Source organism: Ornithodoros turicata, chromosome 6 (genome assembly GCF_037126465.1).
Source record: "Ornithodoros turicata isolate Travis chromosome 6, ASM3712646v1, whole genome shotgun sequence".
Lineage (NCBI taxonomy): Eukaryota > Metazoa > Arthropoda > Arachnida > Ixodida > Argasidae > Ornithodoros > Ornithodoros turicata.
Genome location: NC_088206.1, coordinates 62,076,982 through 62,102,119, shown reverse-complemented (window position 1 = coordinate 62,102,119; position 25,138 = coordinate 62,076,982). Strand labels below are relative to the sequence as shown.

The window sequence follows — 25,138 nt, the reverse complement described above, 5'->3', positions numbered from 1 at the left end:
GAACCGGATAAGCGAAACACGAAAACCCAGAGTGATCCTAAAAGGACATTCGCCATTGACATATCTTTATTGACCATTACACAGAAAACTATCCATTGTCATCTGTTTCATTCTAATACACGCATTCAGTTCTTGCAAACCTTTGCTAATGGCATTAACTTGCGAAATATTATTTTGTTGCTCGGAAAATACTAGCGCTGTTCTCAGTGCCGCCCGCGGATTTTCTACCGCCACAGCTGGTGCCCCCCACCCCCCACTTTCATCATCAGATTCTTCTTGAACACAATCGGAAGCGACGACACGGACGATGTCGTCATCTGTGATTGCAGCGCAGGGGCCCTCGTTGCGGACCTTCTCAGTCTGAAATGACCAGACTGCTGAGTGTGACTTTTGTGTAACGTGCAAAGTCGGAAAGGGAGAAAATTCTTCATAGCAACACCCTCTTTGTGTCAGTAAAAAGGAGGCCACGACCAGGTTCCTCGACCTCCCTTGGCTAGGTGTGGGCCAAGTGTCCTTCCTGGACAATGACCGGAAAACTGAAGCCGATTGTTGGGTAGTAGCATGAGTGACCGTGGTAGTAGTCACTTCTGTTCCCTGGAATTCTACTCCGAGTCTGGAAGCTGAAGTCCGGATAAACGAGGGCGAAATACATGGGGAGAAATCTGTCCCCATGCTTTTTTGTCCAGATAGCGCAAGGCAGAACCTGCATCAAAGGAGGTGTCCTTGAATTCTGGTCATGGCCCTCGGGGCAAGACGAGACATCGTGTGGGGCAAGGTGAGACACGCCGTGGTAATGAACTATACAAATTAGTTTTTGCAATCCAAGCACCTTCACAGCCCCCTTGAGCACACCATCATCATGATGTGCAATAAAACCACACAGAACCCAGTGCTCTTTCCCTGCACCGTCCTTTGCAAACAAGTCACCGCCAGTCTGATGTGTCGCTGGTTGAGTGCGCTTCTCCTTTTCTGGAAATATCCCAGGAAACAGGAAAATTTGCTGGGAAATAATAGGCAATATGCAAAAAAAAAAAAACAGAAATATCTGCGGAACAAGCATAAAGCTACCTAATAGTTGACTTATCGATTTCTAAATTACATTAAATTTGAATTGCATTAAACTTAAATTACATTAAATTGCTCGCGTCTTGCCCCGTGCATATCATCCGATAGCCAAGAACGCCCATATTTTGCATATATCAAGATGAATGAATAAAGAAATAGGATATTGACTTACATTGACAGAATAATCCTGCGAGACGCTACTGCACAGATGACAAGAAATAGGACTACAGAAAATATATATTTTTGCCGGGTCTTTACATTCCAGGCAGAAGTAACCGATTTTTTTCTCTCTCTTCAACGCAAACACCAATCTGGATAATACTCATGTGCAATAAAGCAGACATGCAGAGCCACCTATGAGTAAAGTTTAAAGCGCATGGAGCAACGCGTCCCTGTGAGAGGCGGCGTGGAACCCAAAATGTCGCGTCTTGCCCCGTGTCTCATCTTGCCCCACCTTAGCCTACACGCCTGTGTGTACGTGTCTCTCTGTTTGTCCAGTTTTCGCGCTGTTTTCTTTTTTCATTCGAAACGGACGAACACACCACAAGCCTCAAGGTACCTATAAGAACATGAACAGGAAGCCTCTGGCTTCTTTGCCTTGTTTTACACCCCACACTTAGATGTGTGAAATAAAGCTCTCTTTATCTAACAACTGAAATATGGCAGTCGTCGAGAGATGTGTGGTTCGATTCCCGCCGCTGTCTGTTTTTTTCGACGACTGCCATATTTCAATTGTACATGAAATCAAACAACTCAGGAAAAATGTGCTGACGCCAGGACTGGAACCTAGACCCTCCTGATTTCCGTCGTGTCACACAGTTGTTCATGTCCTTAGGTACCTCGAGGCTTGAGCTGTGTTCGTCTGTTCGTGTGCTTCAGCCTCAGAACAGTTACTCTCCATCGTGCTCACTAGGTGCTGCTGCCATTTTGTGCTCTTCTGCCGCCCGGAAGTGGGAACCCGCCGTGACGTCAGACCCGTCATCGCTCCGCCCACCAGACCGGAATGAAAGTCAAGCCGCGGCGGTACGGGGGGATTACCTCCGTTTCAAAATGGCGGAATGGAAGGCGAGGGGAGATTTCAAAGCGATAACTCTGATCACGAACTACTAGGTTATAACGACCATGTCATGACCGGCAACCCCTATGAGGAACCAGTCCGCACGATCCGCTAGGAGCGCTACACATCGGCCCGCGAGATCTACATCATGATTGGACAATGGAAATTTGAATTTTGAACGCGCAGAAGCGGACGTACGACTACAGTAGCAGACGACAGCAACAACTCCTATGGAATCACAATAGCGCCACTGGCCTTGGCGCCGCCCGTCCTGTGACGCCAAATGACGCGCTTTGAGACAGACTCCTCCCAATGGCCAAACTCTCCTAATAAAGGGCTCTGCTGTGTTGCAGAGGTGTGTGCGTGTGTATGTATGAGAAGGAATGTAGGAGAGAAGAATGTGATGAGAGTCAGCGCGTGACCCATTAGTTAAATGACGCTCTTTGGTAAGTCGTAAGAAAGCAGATGCCAGCGTAATTGGTTAATGCCCTCGATCGGCAATCGAGAGATGCGTGTTCGCTGTCTGGCTTTTTCGACGACTGCCGTATTTCACTTGTTCGAGAATATTTAGTCGCGTTAAATGTGTCCTGTAAAGCGTGCTTTGACTGTATAGCACGTCGGTAGGATTTTGGGCGAGACTGTAGCGAGTTTAGTGCCCCGAAAGAATTCTACGAAAACGATACGATAAAGGAGGTTATCGAATCCAACCTCAACAATGCGATGTCACTCGCTCCAAAGAAAGGTGATTGGTTTATCATGTTCTCGGAACTGTTATCGTGAACACCTTCCGCTGTACTAAAACTCCCTCGTGTTTTCTGCTGCTTTATCGATGACGCACAGGCACACACATCACGTATACGTAAGCTTTATGAAAATAATAGTTGAAACTTCGCTTGCGCAACTTATTCCAAAACATTCTTACACGTTTTGCAGCCTTCAGACGGTACCACTTTGCTCCTGTGCTTGCTCTAGCACTTACATTTCTTCTTGTATCAGGGGCACAATTAATAATTTACGCCGTTTTTTATCAAACGTTCTTACTTTTCTTGTACTTATATTTTTGCGAACGGCTTTCTTTCTCTCTTCTTTCTTTATTATTCTGCGAAATGCGACTAACCAACAAACTAAGAAAAAATAAGAAACACGAATAAAAAGCGGTAATAAACCTCCACTTCCCAACGCATGCTGCTTTCTGCATGTGCTCCTAGGGTACTTCAAGGACTAATGCAGACGATTTTCTTGATATCTCTTCGAACGGCTGCTCCCATAGGAAACAATGGGAAGCGATTTGATTTGGAGTATTTATTGCGCTTTAAACGCTCCTCATTGCTGATTAGCACGCATTTTTCTTAGGAATGAGTGTGCTGATGTACTATTCCAAACGTGCTTCAGCCGTGTTCCTGTAGTTTTTAATGGTAATTCCATTCTTTTTCTTCTCTGCTGCCTGTATTCCGAATAGGGGGTCGTAACTGTCGTGCACAAGGCGCACACGCATGAAGGTGAATTTGATGAATGTCAACTTATAAAATTAATGATTTTTGCTCAGAAAGGTTTCACACTGTTTGTTATTGTAAGGTACTTCCGTTTTTATATTTTTTGTTTGTTTTTGTTTGTTGTTCGATTTTCGTGTGGTGTTCCGCGGTTCTCGTTCTTTATTATGTGGTTTGGTATTGTATAGTTCTCGTTTGACTTTTTCCGTTATCGTATACTATATGTTCAACGAGTGTCTCTGTATGTGTTCTACAATAAGACCTCGATCCTTATTCTGAAGGGACGTACCACCAGCAGTGGGGTGGAGTATATAGACCCTGACGATGAAACTCCCCATTCCTCATCTTAAAATAACGTTATTGTCACGCGTGCATTGCAGTTGTTCAGCTGTCAGCGTATTTCATTACAGAAATTCGAAGCGCTGTGCACGAAGAGCATGCACATGCATCACTTCACACGCTGTAGGAGCGACTGCACATACGAAGCTAATACAGCAGTTTATTTACTTCCACCGTACCTCACAAATTAAAAGAACAGTGGAACAAACTGGCATATTGGCGCGGGTTCTGCATCCGCTTCTTCGGCTCAGCTGAGCGACTGTGACGGGAACCTGCAAGCACAAGCGCATTGTTGATAGAAAATACACGTTTTTGAGATTTATAGGAACAGCCACACATACTTTCTTAGTACATAGTGGCACCAGCGAAGTAGTCCGAGTTGACATATGCATGCGATACGAATAAACAGATTTTTCCTCAAAATAAAGGGCTTACCTGCGAAAAATTATCCCTCTTTCTCTGTCCGTGTGAAGTGTACTCAAAGCTGCAACGAACTGGCATGACATGCCCTTTAGTTTGAAGTAAATTTTAAAAAATACGGCCAGCCCCGCTTGAACTAAATGCAGACGACAGAATGCGTTGGGCCCACCAATATGGCGGCCGGTGACCATGCTGTGGAGCACCCTATGTGCGATCCAGCCTATACTTATAGTGATCAGTGAAGCAGGCTTTCTCTATCTAGGTGGTGTTGGCTGCACTGGCCGGTGCGCCAGTGTTACCAAGTCATTTCCGGCCGTCCCTCCAGATGAAGCCAAAAAACCTCCAGGATTTGACCGAAAACCTCCGTTGATTGAACTTTCTCTAGAAGCCGCCTTGACACTTGATGGGACATAGTTGCGTCATAAGAACCGCTGCACGCGGCTGGAGATGCGCTACAACATAACAGAAACAATATAAAGCAAAACTATGCTGTGGCTAGACATGCGGCAAGCTCTAGTTTGGGACCGATATACAGGGTGTTACCCTATATAAAAGTCTACCCGCACCGGCATGCCGTGTTCACCAATTATTCAATGCAGGCGGTACGATGTGTTGCCTACGTATAAAACTCATAAGGACATTCCATCGTAAATATCGAAGTGATTGAGCACCGTAACGCAAAGTTATAGCGCAAAACGTGAGGTTCCCATAGTCAAAACAGCCAAGATGGCGGTGTTGTGACTCGGAGTTGTGACCACGGTGGTTGTGACACAGTTCCCCAGACGGCGACGTGTCGCTCTGGCAATCCATCCATCCGTCCATCCAGGCAGAGACGTCGCGTTACGTTATTTAACTGCCTTTCAGTAAGCAGACGACATCCCTTTTGGGTGTCGTCTGCAGAGTACGTCGGCATTTTCGCTCCTCACGTTGCTTACTTCTGAGCAAAATACGACAGTTACACGAAAGCGAAATGAAAACTGCAGTTCCATCCGGCTGGCAGGATATGCGACACGTCGCCGTCTGGAGAGCAGCATGTCAACTGCTCTTCTCAACGCCGCCATCTTGATTGTTTTGACTACGGGAATTGCACGTTTTCAGTATAACGTGCTGCGGCGCTCAATCGCTTCGAAATTTACCAAGATTAAATGTCCTTATGAGCTTTATATGAAGACCGCACAATGTGCCACCTGCATTGAGTAATTGTCGAGTACGGCATGGCGGCACGAGTAGACTTTTATATAGGGTAACACCCTGTAGTATAGACCTCTAACCGTTTGTCAACAAATGACGTCATAATGTTCGACAGCGCCACAAGTTTGGTAGAGTTGAACTACGATCAAAGCTAGTGGCGAACAAGGTCGCGCCCGAAAGCCACGGTCTTGAGGGTATTACGATGGTCTCTGAAAAGGACGCGACCTTCGGTCCTACTTTTCTTTCAATAGGAGGCAGCGAACAATTGCCCATTCTTGGAACCCAGCTCTCCCCTTCCGGTCTGTTTTGGTGTCAGTGTGTCCACCAACGTCATGATGACGTTTCTCGGGTAGGTACAGGGATCTCCGCGCGTGGCAGTGGAATTGTTCGCTGTCATAGTTCCAGTGGAGCGCAGGATGTTTCCTGGTGGCCCACAGACCCGTCAGCATTTATTGCTTCTTTTAAGGACACCCAGACGGCATTCAAAACGTCCAGTGCAATGCGGACCATGGTAGGACCAGAAGAAAAAAAGCAATGTCAGTTCAACTGTTTTCCTGCGGTAGTATTGTTCCAGAGACATGTACGCTTCTGGGCGCTATTTCATAAATTTTGTAAACCGAAAACGAAACCTCCAGATTCCCCCCCTCCGCCTCCAAATCAAAGTTCATCCCTCCAGACGGCGACCCCAATCCTCTAGGGAAATCCTCCAACTTGGCAACAGTGCGGCGCGCTTTCCACGCGCCCTCTCCTTCCCTTTCCACTCACCGCGCATGCGCGCCGCGGCTACAGACAGACCACACCGCTATTCTTGCTTACCATGCGCATTAAAAGTTGTCACGAAATGCCCGCGCGAATTCGCCAGTCTGCTTTCGGTAGCACGATAACCGAAACCAGACAACCACAACCCAAAGCCTCCCCCACCCAGCACGACACGATAGAAAAGATCTAGCGGCAAAATGCAGCAGATGTGGAGCACCGTTGCAACCTATTCATATTAAAGTTGGAGTGACTATTTCTGTCTTTAATTGGTATTGCAAAAAAGAGTCAAATGACGAGATGTTTCGACGTTGTTCGGATCGCATAGCGGACGTGCGGATTTTTGAGCGATATCGTATACGTGCTCTGTAGTCGTCCGTCCACACTGTGCAACGAAAACAAACATGGCGGTTCGTTCGCGTTTTCTCTGAGAACGCAAGTGCTTACCGGCGCGATATGCCCGTATTTCCTTTTCACTCCATTCCAGAAGCAGAGTTTTAGTTTTCGTTGTTGAAATACCAACACAGAAAACATGGGCTCAAGAAAAAAGACCGTCGAAAGTCGCCGGAGCACTGCGGCTCAATTTTTCATGGATGAAGAGCAATCCGAGCAGAAGTCAACGCACGACAGGGTAATTCTCCGTATTTGTGTGGATGATAATAACAACTAACACTGTTAATCGAGTGGTAGACTTAAACTAGACATGGACCAAACTGACTGTCCTGCAACTAGTCTTCGCAACTGTAATGCCACAAAAAGATCATAAGCGCAGTGACCGAGACACAATCGTACCTCCTCAAAACAGGTTGTCGAGCTTATAAACCAAGCTTCCCTTGTAAGCACCGGCAAAGACAACCTGAAAGTACAGTACCTGAAGCAAGTCCAGGAGCTGATTATTTACAAAGAGGCAGATCTGCTGGATAATTTCCTTGATGTAAGTCTGCTTGTTATGAACCGTTATTCAGCGGGGTACTACTGATGCGGTGTGCTCACTTTTGCAGGAAATGTTGGCATTTCAAAATGACAGGGTTGCCGATGTCAGACGGTTTGTCGTCGGCTTCATCGAAGAAGCATGGTGAGCAAATGACACATTAGTATTTGGAAATATCCTTAGCATCCCAAGAAATACTGATTGTTCTGTCCTCAGCAAAAAGGATCCAGAGGTTTTTCCCAAGGTCCTGGCCAATCTACGGATGATGTTTCGTGATGAACAGGTTGCGATACAGAAACGTGTCATCCAGGCAGTGACACAACTGTATAAAGTTGCATTACGCTGGATCTGCAATGCAAAGGCAGTTGACGAACTCATGGAAACTTCGTGGGAATATATCTGTGGACTCAAGATGGAAATACTGAACCTTCTAGAGTCAGACAATGACGGGTAAGGTCACAATTTAGAATGTTCCCGCATGTGATGAGAGATTGGAGAGTATTACATATGTTTATAATCGTGTCTTGTCTCTCTAGTATTCGCACTCACACAATCAAGTTCATGGAGATGCTTGTAATCCTTCAGACATATCCCGTAAGCAAACTTTCTTCATTCACAGCTCTTTACTTAAAGGTGGTGTCTGCGAGGAATCCGGAATTCCGAAGTTAATGTGATACCCACTTCGAGATGCCTTCCAAGAAGAAAAGACACACACACAAAAAAGTTTTGCAAAATCCGTTCGTGTTTTTTCATAAAACATCGAAAGCATCGAATTCGAAACCAACTGCCAGCTTCCGGTTGAAACGGCCCTTCCCTGCTTCGCCTCTTCCGGTGACGTAATTGGCATTGCCGGTGAGATCCCCAATGTCTCAGCTGACGCCGTCACCTGGCTGATTGCAACCCGCTAGCACTGAAAGCATGAATGCAGATGTTTCTAGCGACTGTTCGGCAGCAGATTGAGAGTCTGAAGACCGTATTTTCTGACGGACTCCCTGCCTTCATGAAAGAGTCCAGTTACGTTGCCCCGCACACTGTTGCCAGAATTCAGCCTGCTGCAAAATCCGATTCAATTAATTTTCTAATGTTTCTGACTGTTTCAAAACTAAATATTACGGGTACATGTATTTCAGTCACCCACTATTTCGATCGCACCTTCAGTTCAACTTTGTTTTTTGTCCAGATGCCACCTTTAATGGTGGCAGTAGACTTCTGCAAATACAGATAAAATAGGATCAGTTCAGCAATTTGATGTGTTTTCTGTTCAGTACATTTAACTGCTGGTTTGAGCCGTCTCTGTGTTGTTCGTGCTCTTGCTTGCCCAAACTCAGGCTTTTCTCATTGTGGAGTTGTACAGCGCTGGACAAAAGTTTACGGAACACGCTTAGGCGGATTCCTTCCACAGCCCTGTTTTTTTCCAGCCCTGTACAAGTTCCTCCTGTTCTGCTGCATATAATTGGAATCATGTTTTGGTGGCACATTCGGAGAGGCCCAGTCTGATCATTATCTCAAAATTGCCACGCAAAAACAGAGCGGCTTGCGCACAGCAACAAACGTCATACTGCAATGCCGCACCATTTTGTGATACTTAAGATCGGCAAACAAATTGACAAAGCAGGAGAGTACAATGTTCTCACCTTCTTGTCCTGGGAAAAGCATATGATCAAGAAAGAAAAAAGTTGTCATAGAATTGTTTTCAAGTTATGCTGTAAAAAGTGTTCAGAAAATTACAGCATGGGCACCATGGCAAATGTACTTTCTTATGCATTTTTTTTAACACTTGTTACAGTTGTTGGTAAGGGTTTAAGATAAACTTTACGGCTATTTCTGCACCCCTTCCGCAGTTTATCTCCCTTGCGATAACTAGACGTTCTAGAGTGGTTAATTATCTGCTTTGACTAAGTAGTGGTGTAAGTAAGTAAGCTAGTAAGTGGCGTTTAAGTAATATTTCTTTGTGAGACGGCAAAGTGAAGAAACCTGTGACTTACATACAGTTGTTTGTATGCACAACGCCAGTGAAAAACTCTAGCCCAGATGCATTTCCATGAACACATGTCACATGAAATGCACACCCCATATGTTAATCCGTCCTGCACACACTGGATAAGGAAAAGATGTTCTATGTGAAAAACCAAGCGAGTCTGCCTCGTGATAACCTGTCGTTTGCAATGCTTGCAGGATGGGGACAGTCCAAAGAAAAGTGAGAATGACATAGCACTGGATGATGTCCCGTTAACGTTAAAATTCATCAAACCAAGAAAGTTGGAAGAAGAGGCGAAGCAAGTGTTTGACGCTCTGGTGGTGTTTCACGGAACTCCACACATTTCAAGGTATTTGTCTTTTCCTCTGAGACAAAATTTCTCTTGTGTGACACCAGTATTTTTATTTTGCACTTAAATACTTTCTATGGCTCCCTTAATCTTAATCGTTTCAAATTTTCTATGTGATTAGCGTCAACTTGATGGCATGCATGCAAGCACTGGTGTTGATTGCAAAGCACAGGGCAGAATTTATGTCCAAGGTCATTCAAGCATTAGAGTCACTTCATGGTAAGTAGACACATTGAGACAAAAAACTAAGTATTGCCAAAAACCTGTATGTTGCTTCAAATTCTCATGACTTCCAGCAAACCTTCCTCCAACGTTGGCAAAATCTCAAGTCAGCAGTGTCAGAAAGCACTTAAAAGTGAGTATATAAAGTGAGTGAGTCAATAATGCTCAGACTGCTTTCTTTATTATTTCTGCTATTAAATATGCTTCTTTCAAGGTAGTAAAAAATTTTATAACATGGGCAAGGTTATTACTACTGTTGCTTTCAAAAGTACAGGGTGAATATTGCAGACATCATATATTTTGACTGCTCCACAAAAGCATAAGGTAACCTAACATAACTCACTCCAAAACCTCATTGTTGGGTGGCAATTTTCCTGAAATTTGATAAAAATTTATGCAAGTGCTGTCACTGTGCATAGTTGGTGCCAAAAGTAATCAAAATCTAGCCCCTTAAGTTCCTGTGGCAATTTGTATAACTGCAGACACCACCACCTGCAGGTTCCAGGGAATGCCATACATGTCAGTAAGCGTGGTATCACAGTATGAACCGCATTACTAAAGTTTGACTTGAAAAGGCCACCCAGACACACAACAGGCAAATATTCTGTCTGTTTCTTCAAAATATAGTATCTGCAGATATTGTGATGAATTTTCAGAAAAATCTCTACACGGATGCTATAGGTTTCCGTTACAATGCTGTGCTGTTACTGCAGGAAACAAATATGCAGTTACTGCAACATTTACCCTGTACAGTCATGTCTTGCTTATCCATAATTCTGCGTCACCGGGAGCGGATTGGTGATTCGGAATGTGATCCTAATTTGCCTATCCGGCAATCCACTATTCGGACGATGGAGAGAATGTGCCAAGGTGTCCCGCTAAGTGAGATGTGGCTGTATCTCAAACACATGTCCATATAAATGGTGTCATAGTAATGCTAATGTGGCTGATATGAATGAAATTGGTTGGTTGCAGCTCCAGTTACTCATGTTGATAAAGCTCCCAGCTGCTGTGGACTTCCACAGTCAGACCAGCACCCTCTTGACAGACCTTGGAGCTTCCTCTCAAGAGGTAGGTTGGGAAAAGCTTGTTGGAACATCCATTTGGAAATTTTTAGTGCACTGAGTAGCCAAGTGATGGTATGAACTGTCCACTCAGATTGCCAGAAGCATGCCAAAGCCAGAAGATGTGAAAAAACGCCAGCGGCTTATCGAAGAAAGCAGCCCAGGAGCACCCCCAGGAGCTGCTCCGCCTGTAAAGAAGATTAGACTAGAGGTTAGAGATGTTGCAGCATCTAAAAAATCATGAAGTGCCAAAAGGTCTTAGTGATACACGATTAAAAGTGGTTCCAAGATACACGCAATAACTGGTGTTAGAAGTCCACAAGGAACAAATTAGAAGAATCTTCAAGGCTGGATGTAGAAAGTTAACTGTCTTTTTTTTATTTTGTTAATAGGGCCTTTGAAGAAATTTGGGAGAAGTAGCCAAAGAAATATATAAGCCATAACATGCATTTTTAGGGTTATCCAATTAGACCAGATACCTACCCCGTGATTCAAAAACAGGGTTTAACCCAATATTTTTCCGTAAACTGCTGGACCAGGAGGATACAATGCCATCACAACTAACAAAGAACTTTGGAAATGGTGTCGTAAATGTGCTCATACAAAACTGTCAAAACAGAGGCCCTGCTGCCTCTCAGATGCATGCACTAAATATTGATTCTGCTGCTGTGTCATGTGTGTTATGTGGAGTAAACAGAAGATCTACACCTGATTCAACCTGATTCAACCAGAAATGGGTCAAATCAGGTTCAGTTCAACCCAATTACACCCGAATTATTGAAACAAAGTATGACCCGATATTTACCCCCTGATGTTGCTGAAAAATATAACCCGAAAAAGTCAGGCCCTATCCATGTTATGTCTGACAGATAAAAAAAAAAAAAAGGCCTAGTGTTCCCTCTGTATTCAATAAAGCACAGTACTGATTGTCAGGTAAGGTAACCCTAGTGGCCGTGGTGTCATGCACACGCCATGCCTAAACACTTGGCCTATTGAGCGCTAGAGTAAGTCTTGGAAGTTAAGCTTTCTAAAGGTTGTATGGGTATTGTGAGTTACTTGGTACAGGATCTGTAGTACTATTATGGCAGGGCGTAGAGGAAAATTATGTAGCTATGAAGGAGAGGGACACTCAAGGTGAGTAGTGTTGTTGGAGTTTTTAGTTAAATATAGTGCTTGCGAGGGATTGGTGATGTTAGTGAAAGTTTTTGGCTGTTCTTAGGTGTAGCAGTTGTGAAAGGTGTACGAAAATGTAGATGGTGTCAACTTGTTGCTATGGTGTCGGTACTTCTATGCCTTTCGAGTTCGCCTCTGCCCCGGCATCGAGGGATCTTTGGTGCTTGTAATTGAAAAACAGTTGGCTTCAATCGTGTTGATTGGCCATTTATTGTCATTTAGGCTGAAGAAGAAGAAGAGGAAAAGGAAGAAGATGAAATAGTGGGAGGAATCCCTAAATCTGCAACAAACACTGCCATCGACATCACTGCTGAAGACATTGTTCCTCGACTCAACACTGTCAATGTGACCGACATTGTCCTCGTCAGCATGGTAAGTGTTGACAACTGTAAAACGTGGTAGTTGTGATTGCACAGTACCCAAATTTTTCGCATTAAAATGTTAGGAGGTACTCTAGGAAATATAATGCCACAACAGTAGAAGGAGCAAGTTTGGAGATATACATAGAACCATTTATAGTTAAACCCTTGTGTTTTTGGCTTTTGTGTCATTTCCAGATTGGAGGTAAAAATCACATTTTATTATTGGAGCTGTAAAACATTGTAAAATTGGGCTATATTTTGGTGTTCTGCAGTGCCCGTAAGGGTGGCTGAATTTGCACTTTGTTGACTTCTGTTTTTTTTTTTTTTTTTTTTAATTGTACCCTAAGTTGACGATGATGCAAATTTGGGGGAGGGGGGGTAAAACTTTACCCTAAAACTAAGACTACTTTAAAACTAAGATGAGCAAGAAACCGTGCTGCCCATACACACATGACCTTTGCCGTTGGAGGTTTATCTGGACTACAAATCTGTTTGATCTGGCCAGCAGATTGACACCCGCTTCAATCATCTCGACGCTTACTGTATATTTAGAGCCTGAAGTTTTACGGTTTAACCCGTTTTTTCCCCAGAATTTCCACCCCGAATTCAAGGTTGCCTCACTATGGTGAAACTCGATTGTTACCCGGCAAATTGCCCTCACTGCAACATCTGTAGGAATGCACACTATCTTGTTTGGCAGCAAACGCAATTACATCGCCATTTGTACCAAACCAGTACAATTCGTTTGAGTAATACAGCCCGGTTTCTCCCAGAGTTTTGCATACCGGAAATTTTTCCACGCAAATTTGCATGAATTTAGAGTGCACGTTGATTTCCCCGATTTTTACCCCCCCGAATCGGGAAAGAAATGTTTCCCGAAAACCTCAGGCTCTACGTATATTTAATGTAATGCCTATAGGATTGTTTCTAATGGTATCTTCGACTGGCAGTGCCAATGCTCTAAGCCAGAGAGCTCCAAGCTGGAGGAAGAAAAAAGTTGGAAGAAAGTCACAACTGCCGAAGTTTTTGTCAGAGCGCTCTGTTTTAACCAGTCGAAGGGTTTTTTCTCACGTCTACATACCAACTTCTTTGTTCTTCTTTGTTTTTCAGTGACTTTCTTCTTTATTTGTTATCCACCAACTAGTGCTGCACCCAAGTTGAGGACGTCCCATTCCTCTCTTGAACACGCAAACCATGCAAACGTGACTGGTAACTTAATGATTAACACACAAATTTTCTCTGCACGCGACATTTTTCATAGAAAGAAACACACACACTGGAACATTGCTGTGCATGTTCCCGCTTAACTGACTCCGCAGAGCCAAATGAGTAGGAATAGATAGAGAAATAGAAATAGATAGAGCGCTCTAGAGCGAGATGGGTGGCTGCCAGTCGAAGGTGTCATAAGTGTAGCACATCTATTTCCATGTAAACATAACAAATAATTTGCCCCCCCCCTTTTTTTTTTTTGCCTCATAACACAGCTCTCACTACCAGAAATTATGCCTGCACATTTTCAAGCCTCCTACACACCGATTGCGGTGGCCGGGACAGACTCCCAGATCAAGCATTTAGCACGGTTGATTGCGACGCAGATGACAGCCGTGGGAGTTGGAAAAGGTGTAGAAGAAATTGCCGTTAAAGCGCAGGTGAGAGAATGGGCTTCCGTTGTCGTCTGCTTTCTAAATTGCTGTAGTGTAATATGCCTTGGTTATTTACTTTGTTGAGGAAAAACAAATTGAGGATGAGAAAGCTGAAGAAGCCGCACAGCCAAAGCAGAGCATACAAACTATATTGGGTAAGTGCATTTGTGAATCTCTTTTTCGACATTGTAATTGTTTAATTGTGTGTGTCAAGAGTGGTCAGCCTTGGAGGAGCTAGCTCTCTACTCACGCTTCTCCAACGTGTAACTTTGACTGTGTGCTTGCGAGCACCTCTTCAGCCAAATAGGATTGAGAAGAAAATGCTTTAATAGTTTCTTTTAGAAATGGGTGGCTAAGTTTTAGGCACAATGCTCTGTGAGGCTTGCTTAGGTAAATGTAGCAAAAAAATACATTCTACTACTTTATTGCATGTTTGCGTTGTCGCAGTAACTTCAACGTGAATATTTCATGGAATGGAGGCTATGCAAAAAAATAGCATTGCCCATCGCTGTCGCCAGTAAGGTACACCATTGCACAGACGGTTCCCAACTGGCTTGCCTTGGCTATGGTTTGAAATACCGCAGCCCTCATCTGGAATATTATAAACTAACAAAAGGTTGCATATGCAGTTTAAGCCTTTTGTCTTTCATATGGGAGAGCAACAACAGTGGCATTTACCAAACAAAAGCAGATGTTGTGAAAGCAGAAATGGCAATCAAACAACTTCAGGAAAGATTATTGCGTGGAGTGGGTGGTGAAGTTTCACAAAGTGAACAACAGACGACGCTCTCACATTGCGTGACATCCATATAAGGGCAGCTTTTAAAAGTGAACGAGAGGTGATACTTCTGTTGTGCATAATGTCTATTGTTGTCTGAACAGGCGGCACAACAACCGAGAAGAAAAAAGACCAGAAGAGCTCAGTCTTGTACCCCACAGGCTTTGAGGTAGGGAGAACTTTTTTTTTGTCCTCATTTCATGAGAGCTGTCACAAGTGTCATTATTCTCTCTGACTGTGCGCCACTTTCTCGATTAAGAGTAAAGGCAGAAGGCAGCGGCAGTTGAATCTCGCAGAAATCACCAGGCCATTGTCCGAGGAAGATATGGAACAGATGCTCGTGCTGACTGTCAGAAGAATTCTCAAAGCTGGAAGTCAGTGAAGTGTTACCTTTGATAGTCTTACATAAATCTACAGAATGCTTGCCATCTGTGTTCTTTTTTTTTTTTTTTTTAATCAAGCTTCCCCGTGCATAATCACGGTTTGATTGATTTTCTAGGAACACACGGGAGTGGTATTCCAATGGTGAGCGATAACTTTTGAATTTTTCTACGTTTTGTTTTCTGAGTTACATAGTACATATGTTATAATAGCAAATTTGATGCCATTACATTCTTACTTTACGAATTTCCCACCAATATTGACAGGTTCAGGTGAAGATTTTGGCTGGCTTGGCAACCCAATTTGGTGGTGAAATCAGTGCGAGTGAGTCAGAATTCTGTTTTCCCAATGTACTTTGACATGCTCAAAATGAAGGACAAGTCTGTTGACAGTTGCGCAATGTTTACGCTCTCAGTGCTGCGAGATTATATCCTCGAAGATCCTCGTCAACACGTTGATGTCGCACTGGCGTGGCTTTATGAGGAATACGCTCAGCTGCAGGGGTTCCTGCAAGCTGCTGGCACGCAGACGCCAGCAGAAAAGAAAGCCAGCAACTCTTATGGGGAGAGCCTCAATGGGCTTCTAATGGATGTCCTGCACAAATGCGAACCGCGGGAACGAGATGCGTAAGTGGAAGAACTACTGGTGATTCGGAGCTTACGTTGGTTCCCATGCTGTGTACACTGTTTCAGTCTCTTTGCGAGGTTCTACTTGGAAATCCCGTCTATCACACCGGACGCTCTTCTTATTTTGAAGCAGTATTGTTCCAGTGAGGTAAGCTTTTTCAGTTCTGACCAGCAAAACTTTCCCCTCACACAGCAAAAGGAGCCATTACCTTGACAGTAATACAAAAGAAACAAGGTATCTGTTGCGTCATTCGTGATTCTAGCACGAAGGAAACCACAATTTATGCTCTTCCTCGTCTCTTTTTCTCAAGAGACGCAGTTGGATAGGGTACCCAACCCTGCATAGGGTACCATAGGGTTCCCAAACACAATTTCTGCCTTTCCTCCTCTTCTTCTCAAAAGACACAGTTCGATAAGGTACCCAACCACAATTTATACCTTTCCTCCGTGTCACGTCACTGCCATGTCACGCTTCACGCGAAGGAAATAAAAGTAAAGCGTAAGCTGTGGTTTCTTTCACACACAAATCACAAACGAAGCGACAGGTTAATCCTGTTCCTTTTGTATTGCTGTGAAGGTAACAGCACTTTTAATTCTACGGGGAGAAAATTTTTGCACCTAGTGCCCCTTTAACAATATTTAAAAGTAATTTACTTAGATTCCTTCGGCTTTTATAATCTCTGCACCTTGCCATCTAAGTACGTTTGTATACCTCATTAACTTGCACCAAGGAATCTTTTCTTTTCTCGAGCATTGTTAGCTGTGGGCCACTGGCATCCTGATACGTGTTAACACCCTTGTATCTATCCCACTCAGTCAACGGTTGGACAGGGCTTATCTATCTTGCTCTCATTGGTGGACTACCGGCCGCCTCAACAAATGGAGTACCTCCAACAAGTGCTCGAGCTGACCGTGGCACCGAATCAGGAGGTGCGGCTCCAGGCAGCGCGTCTCGCTAAGCAGCTCCACGAGCGGGGAAACTTCAGGTCTATAATTGAGGTACATTTTCTTGAAGTCAAACAAACTAAAAATAAATTAGTTTGCACATCGCCCTTGGCGAAGAAGCTTCTCACTCTTCATCATTTAAATTAAGTTGTTTGTTGTCGTTTTATATAGGATTTTGCTCTGACATATCTGCGTTATTTATTGGAACCCACGCCACCACGTCACCTTTTACATGAACCGATTGGTAAGTCACAACTGACCCTTTGAACCTGCTCATAAATTGGATAGAAAAAAAATGGGCAATGTTCATGTAGCAAACTAATGTAACGTATATTTACCGATAGCCCCGTCAACATGGACAGAAGACTACATAAAAATCTGCATGCAGCTTTACTTGTCACTACTTCCAGTGAACAACAAGCTAATTCACGAGTAAGTAGTACATTAATCTTGCTGAAAATCTACAATCCTTGGGAGGTCATTGTTTCACTGCTCTGGAAAATGTCTTCAACAATTATGAACACTGTGTAATTTGTGTCCTGCCCAGACTAAACAGGGAAGCTAGATACATAGACTTGTGCTTTCATCATCCAATAGTGCATTTCGAATTATGTACATATTCTTGATCAGGAAATGTCAGATCAGTATTGCAGCCATCGTTTTGGTGTACGAGCTGCTTCGGGGAATGGGAGAATCAAGGCTTGGTACAAGTAGACAAGAAATGTGATAATGGCTGGCCGAATTAAAGTTTTCTTTAACTGCATGATGCACACTACTTACTTTGTTTTTATTTCTTCTTCAGCAGTAGGACGGTGAGTATAATTTAATGCAAGTGTCGTTGGAATCGAAGTGAACTGAGAGATTTTGAAAATGCTATTTGTGAGTCCTGAGCTTGAAAAATTGAACTGCAAAGCATTTAGCACCTTATTACCTTGGACAATTAGTGGTCTATTTCTGGTTCATTCAGAACTGAACAGTATTGTCCTTTATCTTTTGCTACAGCTTAGCCATCGTGTACGTGGGAGCTGACGCTGAGATCAAGAGAACCATTTTCCGTGGACTCGAGGGACCCGTACGTACGCCTTGATAGCTTTTCTTTGAGCATTTCTCTGGAACAAAATATTTTGAACGTTGTGCATTTTTATAAAATATTGGCTTTGTTGGCTGTAGGTGAAAGGAATGGGAATGTCATCTCCAGAGCTACTCTTACTTGTTGAGAATTGTCCAAAAGGAGCAGAAACACTTGTGACGAGGATTATTCACATCTTGACAGATAAGAGTATGTGTTTGACATGATCTGCCTAGCTTCATGAAGTATACCATGTATTCGCGCAAGTGACATCCCCACAGAATATTCCGTGGAAGAAAAAGCAAAAAAAAAAAACTGCTCACTGCAGCGTTGCAGCTGCAGTATCGAGAGTGGTGTGCTGCGCACATAGCAGGCGACACCATTGGCCCTGTCGTCTACTATGGAAGATCTTGTGACTGAGCTTCGGGGTGTTCCCAGTGGTTAAAAGAGCACGAAAATACATTACATTGAGCAATCATGCTCACATGGCTGCGGAAAGCTATGACGGTTTGCACATCTTCCACTATAATATCTTGGGGAATGTCCCTCACCTGGAAAATGTACAGGAATAGTTATGTGACAGTGCCCCCTCTATTACAGCTCCGCCTTCTTCGGAGCTAGTGGCCAGAGTACGTGACTTGTACCACAAAAGGGTGTCAGACGTTCGATTCCTCATTCCGGTCCTCAATGGGTTGTCAAAGGTTGGACAATTCTAATGACAAATTTGGAACGTGTTTTGTTAATGAAATCTAAAAATGCCTTTTGTTTTGTACTTTGGCTCATACTTGGGCTGCGCTTTGTTCTATTGCGTTTGCAGAAGGAGGTCATAGCGGCCTTGCCTAAGTTAATCAAGTTGAATCCAGTAGTCGTGAAAGAAGTATTCAACAGGTTACTTGGGAGTAATGGTAAGATACCTTATTTGACAATTAATTATTCGTATTCAGTATATTATTTTATTAATAATGTCACGGCAGAATTCTGCGCACTGTTCACAACACTGCTTCAACAATGCAAATTTAAACTGGTTTGTGCAGTGGAATCTTCCTCTAATTTCACAAGCCCAGTGACACCTGCGGAGCTGTTGATTGCGCTACACAACGTCGATCCATCAAAATGTGACGTCAAAACAGTCATCAAGGGTAAGAAATCCTTTCTTTTACAGTGTTGGTGTCTTACGTGCACAGTTCTATTTTTTAGCGCTCTCCAACATTTAGAATGTGAACGTTGTTTCTTCTCCTTTTTGTTACAGCAACATCATTATGCTTTGCTGAAAAGCACGTCTACACTCAAGAAGTTTTGGCTGTCGTCATGCAACAGTTAATGGAACAAAACCCACTGCCCACCTTACTGATGAGGACTGTGATCCAGTCTCTGACATTATACCCGAGGCTCATCGGGTTTGTCATGAACATTTTGCAGAGGCTAATTCTCAAGCAGGTTTGTCTACTCTGTACTGTGTCTATGAAGTACTCTCATGGTTCCCACCAGTCCTTGAAACACTTGAACACCCTGGAATTCGAAAATGCTGTTTTCAAGGTCGGGGGGAAAACCCTGGAATTTTCCACAGTCCTTGAAAACTCTTGATTTGTTGGTCGTGAATCGAATGGTCACATTAATGAACACCACGTGTTATGAGTCGTACCGTGCCCTTTATGTAAGCTTTGAAAAGTTGCAAATTATGCAAACTGGCATAATGAAGCATTTTAAAAGAATGTGTAACACTTTACATTGTATTAATTGTATTGTTGTTGTAATTGTATTAATTGTACTGTATTAATTTTTTTTTTAAGTCTCATAAATAGACGTTTGCTTAGTGTAATTCTCAATCTGACTCATATCCGCTCCTTCATTCCGGCAGTCATCTCTGTTCATTTGCGCTTGTTCTCAGACATGTTCGATGAATGCCGTATGACTGCAGCAGGTCACTCTGGCCATATGACCAAGGAAACTGCTCTTTTAAGCACCTCAGACAGGGGCCTCATGAATCACCCTGAAAGCCAGCCCGCGTTTTGGCCGTTATAGGTCAGGAGACCCGCCGGTTCAGTGCCCAACGGTCGTAACAAGGGTAAAGCACATGGGTTCGCCCCTAGTTATGCTGAAAATATCGGTCATTGTCATATTAACGAAAATGAGTTACATACGGAGGCCGTTGGGAGGGAACGGTTCCCAAGAAAAATGCTCATAAAGCGGGGATATCACATTAACCAGTGTCATACTAACAAGGTTTCACTGTACATATTTTTTGTAAAATGGTGAACTCCTGGCCATACATCCCAGGCAAAATGACAGAACCATGTACTCCATATTTTATTCATTGCATGCAGGTTTGGAAGCAGAAGAAGGTGTGGGAAGGGTTTATCAAATGCTGTCAGCGTACGCGGCCGCAGTCGCTGCAGGTGCTGCTGCAACTTCCCGCGGAACACCTGCGGAATGTCTTTCAAGTCAGTCCGGACCTGCAGGAACCACTCATACAGCACGTCGCTTCCTTCACAGATCACCAGGTGGCTTTGTGTGATGTGTCTTTCATCTCCTTGCGCATGGTAGTAAGCTAGATAGCAGGCAGTGCTAGTGCCGTCCATACTAGAGCAAGCATGGGGCCTGGTTCTGAACTGGGCATAATGTTCGTTATTGTTGTTTTTAAGTTGGCACACTGCAGATGTCATGCAATGGCATATAAAAACCATTTTGTTGGGCCGGGATTCTGAACAAAGGGAAGTGATGTACATACTTATTGCAATTTAAGGAATAACGAGAAGTTAAAAAGGAATCAGGCCCCCACTTGACATGGCATATACTAGTTTGTAGTCCTTTCAATGCCAACAATGCTTTTAGCAATCGTAAGCATGCAAGCAAGCAAGCAAGCAGCAGCAGTATAGGATCCCATGTGTGGAGTTTTGAAAGTCCTACAAGTCCTTTGTTGTCCTGGTATGCTCGTTTATTGGTACACAGTATCATGTGCAGCAGAGTAGGACACAACGTTGCTCTCTGTTTGCTTTCAAAAGGCGATGGCACTTTTGTAATCGTTAACTGTCTCAAATGCCTGCAGTTGAACTTGCAGTAGCTCTAAAGTGCCGAAGTGAGATCTAGTAACAGAATGACCTGCACGGGTTCAGATTCCGGGATAAAAGTGTTTCTACTTCACGTTTCTTCAAGTTTCAAGTATTTAGAAAAATCTTTTAAATTTTTCAGAAAGCACACATCCCAAAGTCAATCTTGGACCTGCTGCAGGTTAATAGGAATGGCTCTGAATTAGATAGGGTAAGAGTTGTTGCAACTTCTTTCCTTGTTGACTGTTTTGTACACTAGATCATAGTAGGGAGAAATCTCATTAATCTGAACTTGCTATTTCAAAATCCTAGGTGAATTGAGGTTTGCTGCAGTTGCACTAGTAAATTTCCCTGAATTGAAAATCTTGGATAGATTAAAGCTTGGTGTGTGTCATGATTAAAAGTATACTTCAGATTAGTGAAGTTTTGTAAGATATAAACTTGTTGGATGGATGTCTCTTTGTGCTACACTTGATTCAGAAAGTGATTCCTACTGTTTCATCCTTTCACATATACGTATATTTCTTCCATTCTAGAACGTGAAATCACCAAAAAAAGTGAGCAAGCAAAATCAAATCTGGTCAGATAAGTGGTGGAGGTCGCTTAGTTAGCTTCACGGGTATCGATCTACAGTTCTAGACTTCTATCCTGATGCCTAAATTATGTAGCAAAGCTTCGTTTGAAATATTTTACAGACATTGAGGTCTGCCGTCAAGGTAGAAATAAAAGACCCTGTTGTAAGTGCTGCTTTGGAAAATCTATTTGGTACAAACAATTTGGTACAACCGTTAAATGTGGATCATCTGTTTGGTTTTTCATAGAAGCAAGCAGACAGAAAGGTTTGTGCATTACAATATAGGATTTCAAAGCTTACATCCTTCCAGTAACTAACTAAGGGCCCTGAAGGTTGTCATGTAATTGCTAAACACCTAATTGTTTCGTTCACCCAGACGTCCCCCAGCACAGACTCGGTAAGCTAACATAACCAGCCTCACCATAAAGTACTGCACTGATATTGTCTAAGATGATGTACAGTTGAACCCCTATATAGCGAATTTGTAAATGCTGGCTCTTTGTTTCGTTAAATCGAGATATTCGTTAAATGGAACACGCCAAGTTAAACAAAGGACAGGTATAAATGAAACAGGTAATATCAAGCTGTATTCATTACATAACGCTAGGTAACGCGTAATTTGTGCCCAATATCGTTCTGAGCGTTCATAACCTTCGTAACTCCGGATGAGCTCGACTGCTTTCTCCTACGCGATCGCGTATCGAAGTTTCTTGGTTGGTTCACTTGCACTCATGACGTCCGGAAAGAACAACCGTACTCTGCCGAAAAGAGCGAGAAACGGGTCCGATGGAACCTTGAACGGCAGAGGCATCATGCCCATTTTACCACCGTCAGCATCAGCGGCGCGAACAAAAACAAGTAATGAAAAGGCACAAAACCGCGACGTACTGTCGTCTTCATCAACACAAACAAATTATACTTTGCGAGATGTCAGCAATGCGTGTTTTCTTGTCCGAAAACGGGTGCGAAGAGACCCTCGCGCCGGTATCAAAACAGCATCGGCGCAACGATTACCGGCGGCGGAGACGTACATGTCGGCACGCTCGTGCCTACAGCACGTGACAATCGAAGTAACCAACGAAAACTCGCGTAAGGACAATGGAGAGGGAAGGTTTCTCCTCCTTTTCTTCGTGGTGAAGGGGAAAGACACGCGCAGAAGCGCCCAGAGACTTGGTTAAATAGAGGTGACCAAACGAATGTATTTCGTTAAATCGAATGCAAAAATACATTGGCGTCTATAGGAATGCGTTTGTGCAACGGAAATTTTTCGTTAAACAGAGGATTTCGTTAAATCGACGTTCGCTATTGAGAGGTTCAACTGTATAGTAAGAAGCACATTTTGAAAGGTAGCAAGATTGAATGCATTTTGTTTTCTGTTTAGGATGAAGAAGTATCTGTGAGTATCCAATAAACATTATATTAAAGCACCACAGCATGTCACACGAAATAGCCCAATTTTTAGCGCTTTTAAACATTACATCATCTGGTATTTGAAGGGTTCATGGTTTTACATGCACAAAAAAAAAAATGAACTGTATGTTATTGAATGGTATTGAGTATATTATTCCCGTGTATTGAGATGTTGTACCAACTCGAAAGGGTCTTGCACATTTTGACCACGCCTTAGCTTTACTGAGCTCATGGGGGCTCAAGGTGACCCCTACTAACAGCACATTAGCCTAGAGTGACCACCTCATTTTGAAAGAAGAAACAGGGAAACAATACACAAAGCCTCGTGTTTTTGGGTTAGACCTGGTGAAACCTGATTTTGTCCCCCAATGTGTATCATTGACACTTGAAGTAAAGCCCAAAAAACCACGAAAGCAAATTGCAAGAGTGTAAATTCAGCTACAAATATTTACTTTATTCGTGTTTTTCGCCAAATCGACGCCGCACAGCGGTGAAACTTGGGACTAGCCAAACCAGGTACACCCGGCCAACCCCGCGTACACTTGCGGAGAAGTTGCTGCTTTTCGCATGAATCGCTGAGCTGCACCCATATTTTGCTGTTGAAACCATGGATGAAGTAAACATTGCAGACAACGACCAGCGAACTAAACCAAACTAGTTTTGTTCTGTGTCACAATGCGACTCTGCGCGCCGAGGGGATAGCAGTTTGTCTTTCCGCGTTTTCTTCTTTCCACACATAGAATACCGCCTACTTCGACGCATCCTCAGAAGAAATGGATTACGCGACTCAAAATCAGCAAACCTGTTACATCAGCAATACTTGTGTCTGTCTGGCAGAGCTCTTGGAGCTGTACTGCCTACATATCTGATGAATGTTATTTCTTTTTTCCTTTTTTTTCTTTTTGAAGCACACTTCTGTGCAACTCACGTCAGGAAGGGAAGCGAAAAAAAAACTTGTCTAGACAAAACAGAACAAGTTTGTTTCAAACTTGACTAGCCATTATGTGTAAGAAAGCGCGAGAGATAGCGTGAAAACGTATACCAAGTCAGTTTTGTAACTCTGCATTTGAATCGGCTCGCCAGATCACTTGGGAAAGAATGCGACATTTCGTTAAGGTTTCCCAAAAACATGCGCACCAGTGACACACGGATGTGGCAACATTACCCTGTAAATTCTAAACTATACATTGGTACACGCGCTACACACTTAGATCTTATCTGTAAGAGAACTGCGGCACAGATGTCGTGTGCTTGCATGCCTCTCACATTCCTGCAGCGCAGGACCCTCGCTGCCTGCTATTTCGGCCTCGCAACCGGTAAACGTGAAGGTCACCTTCACGAAACGTGGTTGATCAAACACGTCGGAACTTCGCAAATAATACACGACAACTATAGCCTTCTCTTTGGACAACCCGGTTACGCCTGCCAGAAGTATATGAGCTGCGTTTAATACTCGCTCGCCTTCAACGCATCGAGAGTTAACATTGCAGTTTGGAAATCTCAAAATCGAAACTAAGCGACAACCTGGATACGTCCGCCATGTTGGAGTTTAGATGCGCCACCTACAGGTCATGAAAAACGCGAATTTTCTGCGTGGTTTTACCCTAATTTATGGCTCCTGGAGAAAAACAAACTTTTTACTGCCCTGGTATCAAACCCCCCAAAAAAGCCAAAAGCACGAGGGTCAGACAATGCACTATCTGCACTGTGCTTCACAGGTGTACTACACCAGTAAGTACAGATGAGAACAGAAGACTGCAAGCGTCGGGAACCCATAGGACTAATATTAGTGGCGACCTCTATAGCCAATTCTCCCTCATAAGTAGGGCCTGACATCTTCAGGCAAAACTTGATTCTATACAGTGTGCGACTGGCAGCTGCGCCACACAGTTGTTTCGAAATTGTTTCCCATGTGCATGTTTGTTTCCCGCATTTATCAGCCAGCAGATCTAGTTCCACATCTCGTCGAAAAATGGTGTATTAAATGCACGCTTCTTCTTTTTACTTTTCTTGCAGAGGGGCAGTTTGAGAAGTTACGGCTCAGTGGATGATAAGTGGCAAGAAACGGAGGGCTCGGAAGAACCGCCTCCCCCTGGACAAGAACCATAGGTGAGGCTACACAAAGCATCGTGCCCAGGCCACTCTTTGCATGACTTGCACCGTGCACTGATACGATTCCTCCGTTCATTTCAGATTTACTCAATCATCAAGCGCAAAATGAAAATAAATGATAATGGTGGGTGGTTCATTCAAATTATGTTGTTCCTG

At 43.5% G+C, this 25,138-nt stretch overlaps 1 protein-coding gene across 4 annotated transcripts; it reads left to right on the top strand.

Annotated features, from left to right (window-relative positions):
* Positions 1-6,716: 6,716 nt before the first annotated feature.
* On the top strand, positions 6,717-25,124 carry LOC135396915 (symplekin-like). Of its 4 annotated transcripts, XM_064628147.1 has the most exons (37): positions 6,717-6,949; positions 7,124-7,252; positions 7,320-7,393; positions 7,466-7,699; positions 7,786-7,843; positions 9,425-9,576; positions 9,698-9,795; positions 9,873-9,931; positions 10,774-10,869; positions 10,957-11,073; positions 12,258-12,407; positions 13,882-14,046; positions 14,126-14,195; positions 14,923-14,987; positions 15,078-15,192; positions 15,318-15,343; positions 15,466-15,523; positions 15,615-15,825; positions 15,892-15,973; positions 16,642-16,824; positions 16,942-17,014; positions 17,115-17,202; positions 17,773-17,842; positions 17,941-18,049; positions 18,440-18,540; positions 18,657-18,744; positions 18,874-18,978; positions 19,089-19,276; positions 20,164-20,340; positions 21,029-21,097; positions 21,423-21,443; positions 21,582-21,623; positions 21,708-21,725; positions 21,837-21,857; positions 22,842-22,856; positions 24,887-24,979; positions 25,064-25,124. In XM_064628147.1, exons 1-36 carry the CDS (start codon positions 6,851-6,853, stop codon positions 24,977-24,979), a joined length of 3,519 nt encoding a protein of 1,172 aa, XP_064484217.1. In that variant the 5' UTR covers positions 6,717-6,850; the 3' UTR covers positions 25,064-25,124. The 4 variants fall into 4 exon arrangements, with proteins under 4 accessions (XP_064484217.1, XP_064484219.1, XP_064484220.1 ...); XM_064628149.1 differs by lacking the exons at positions 21,582-21,623; positions 21,708-21,725; positions 21,837-21,857; XM_064628150.1 differs by lacking the exons at positions 21,582-21,623; positions 21,708-21,725; positions 21,837-21,857; positions 22,842-22,856.
* The last annotated feature ends 14 nt before the right edge of the window (positions 25,125-25,138 follow it).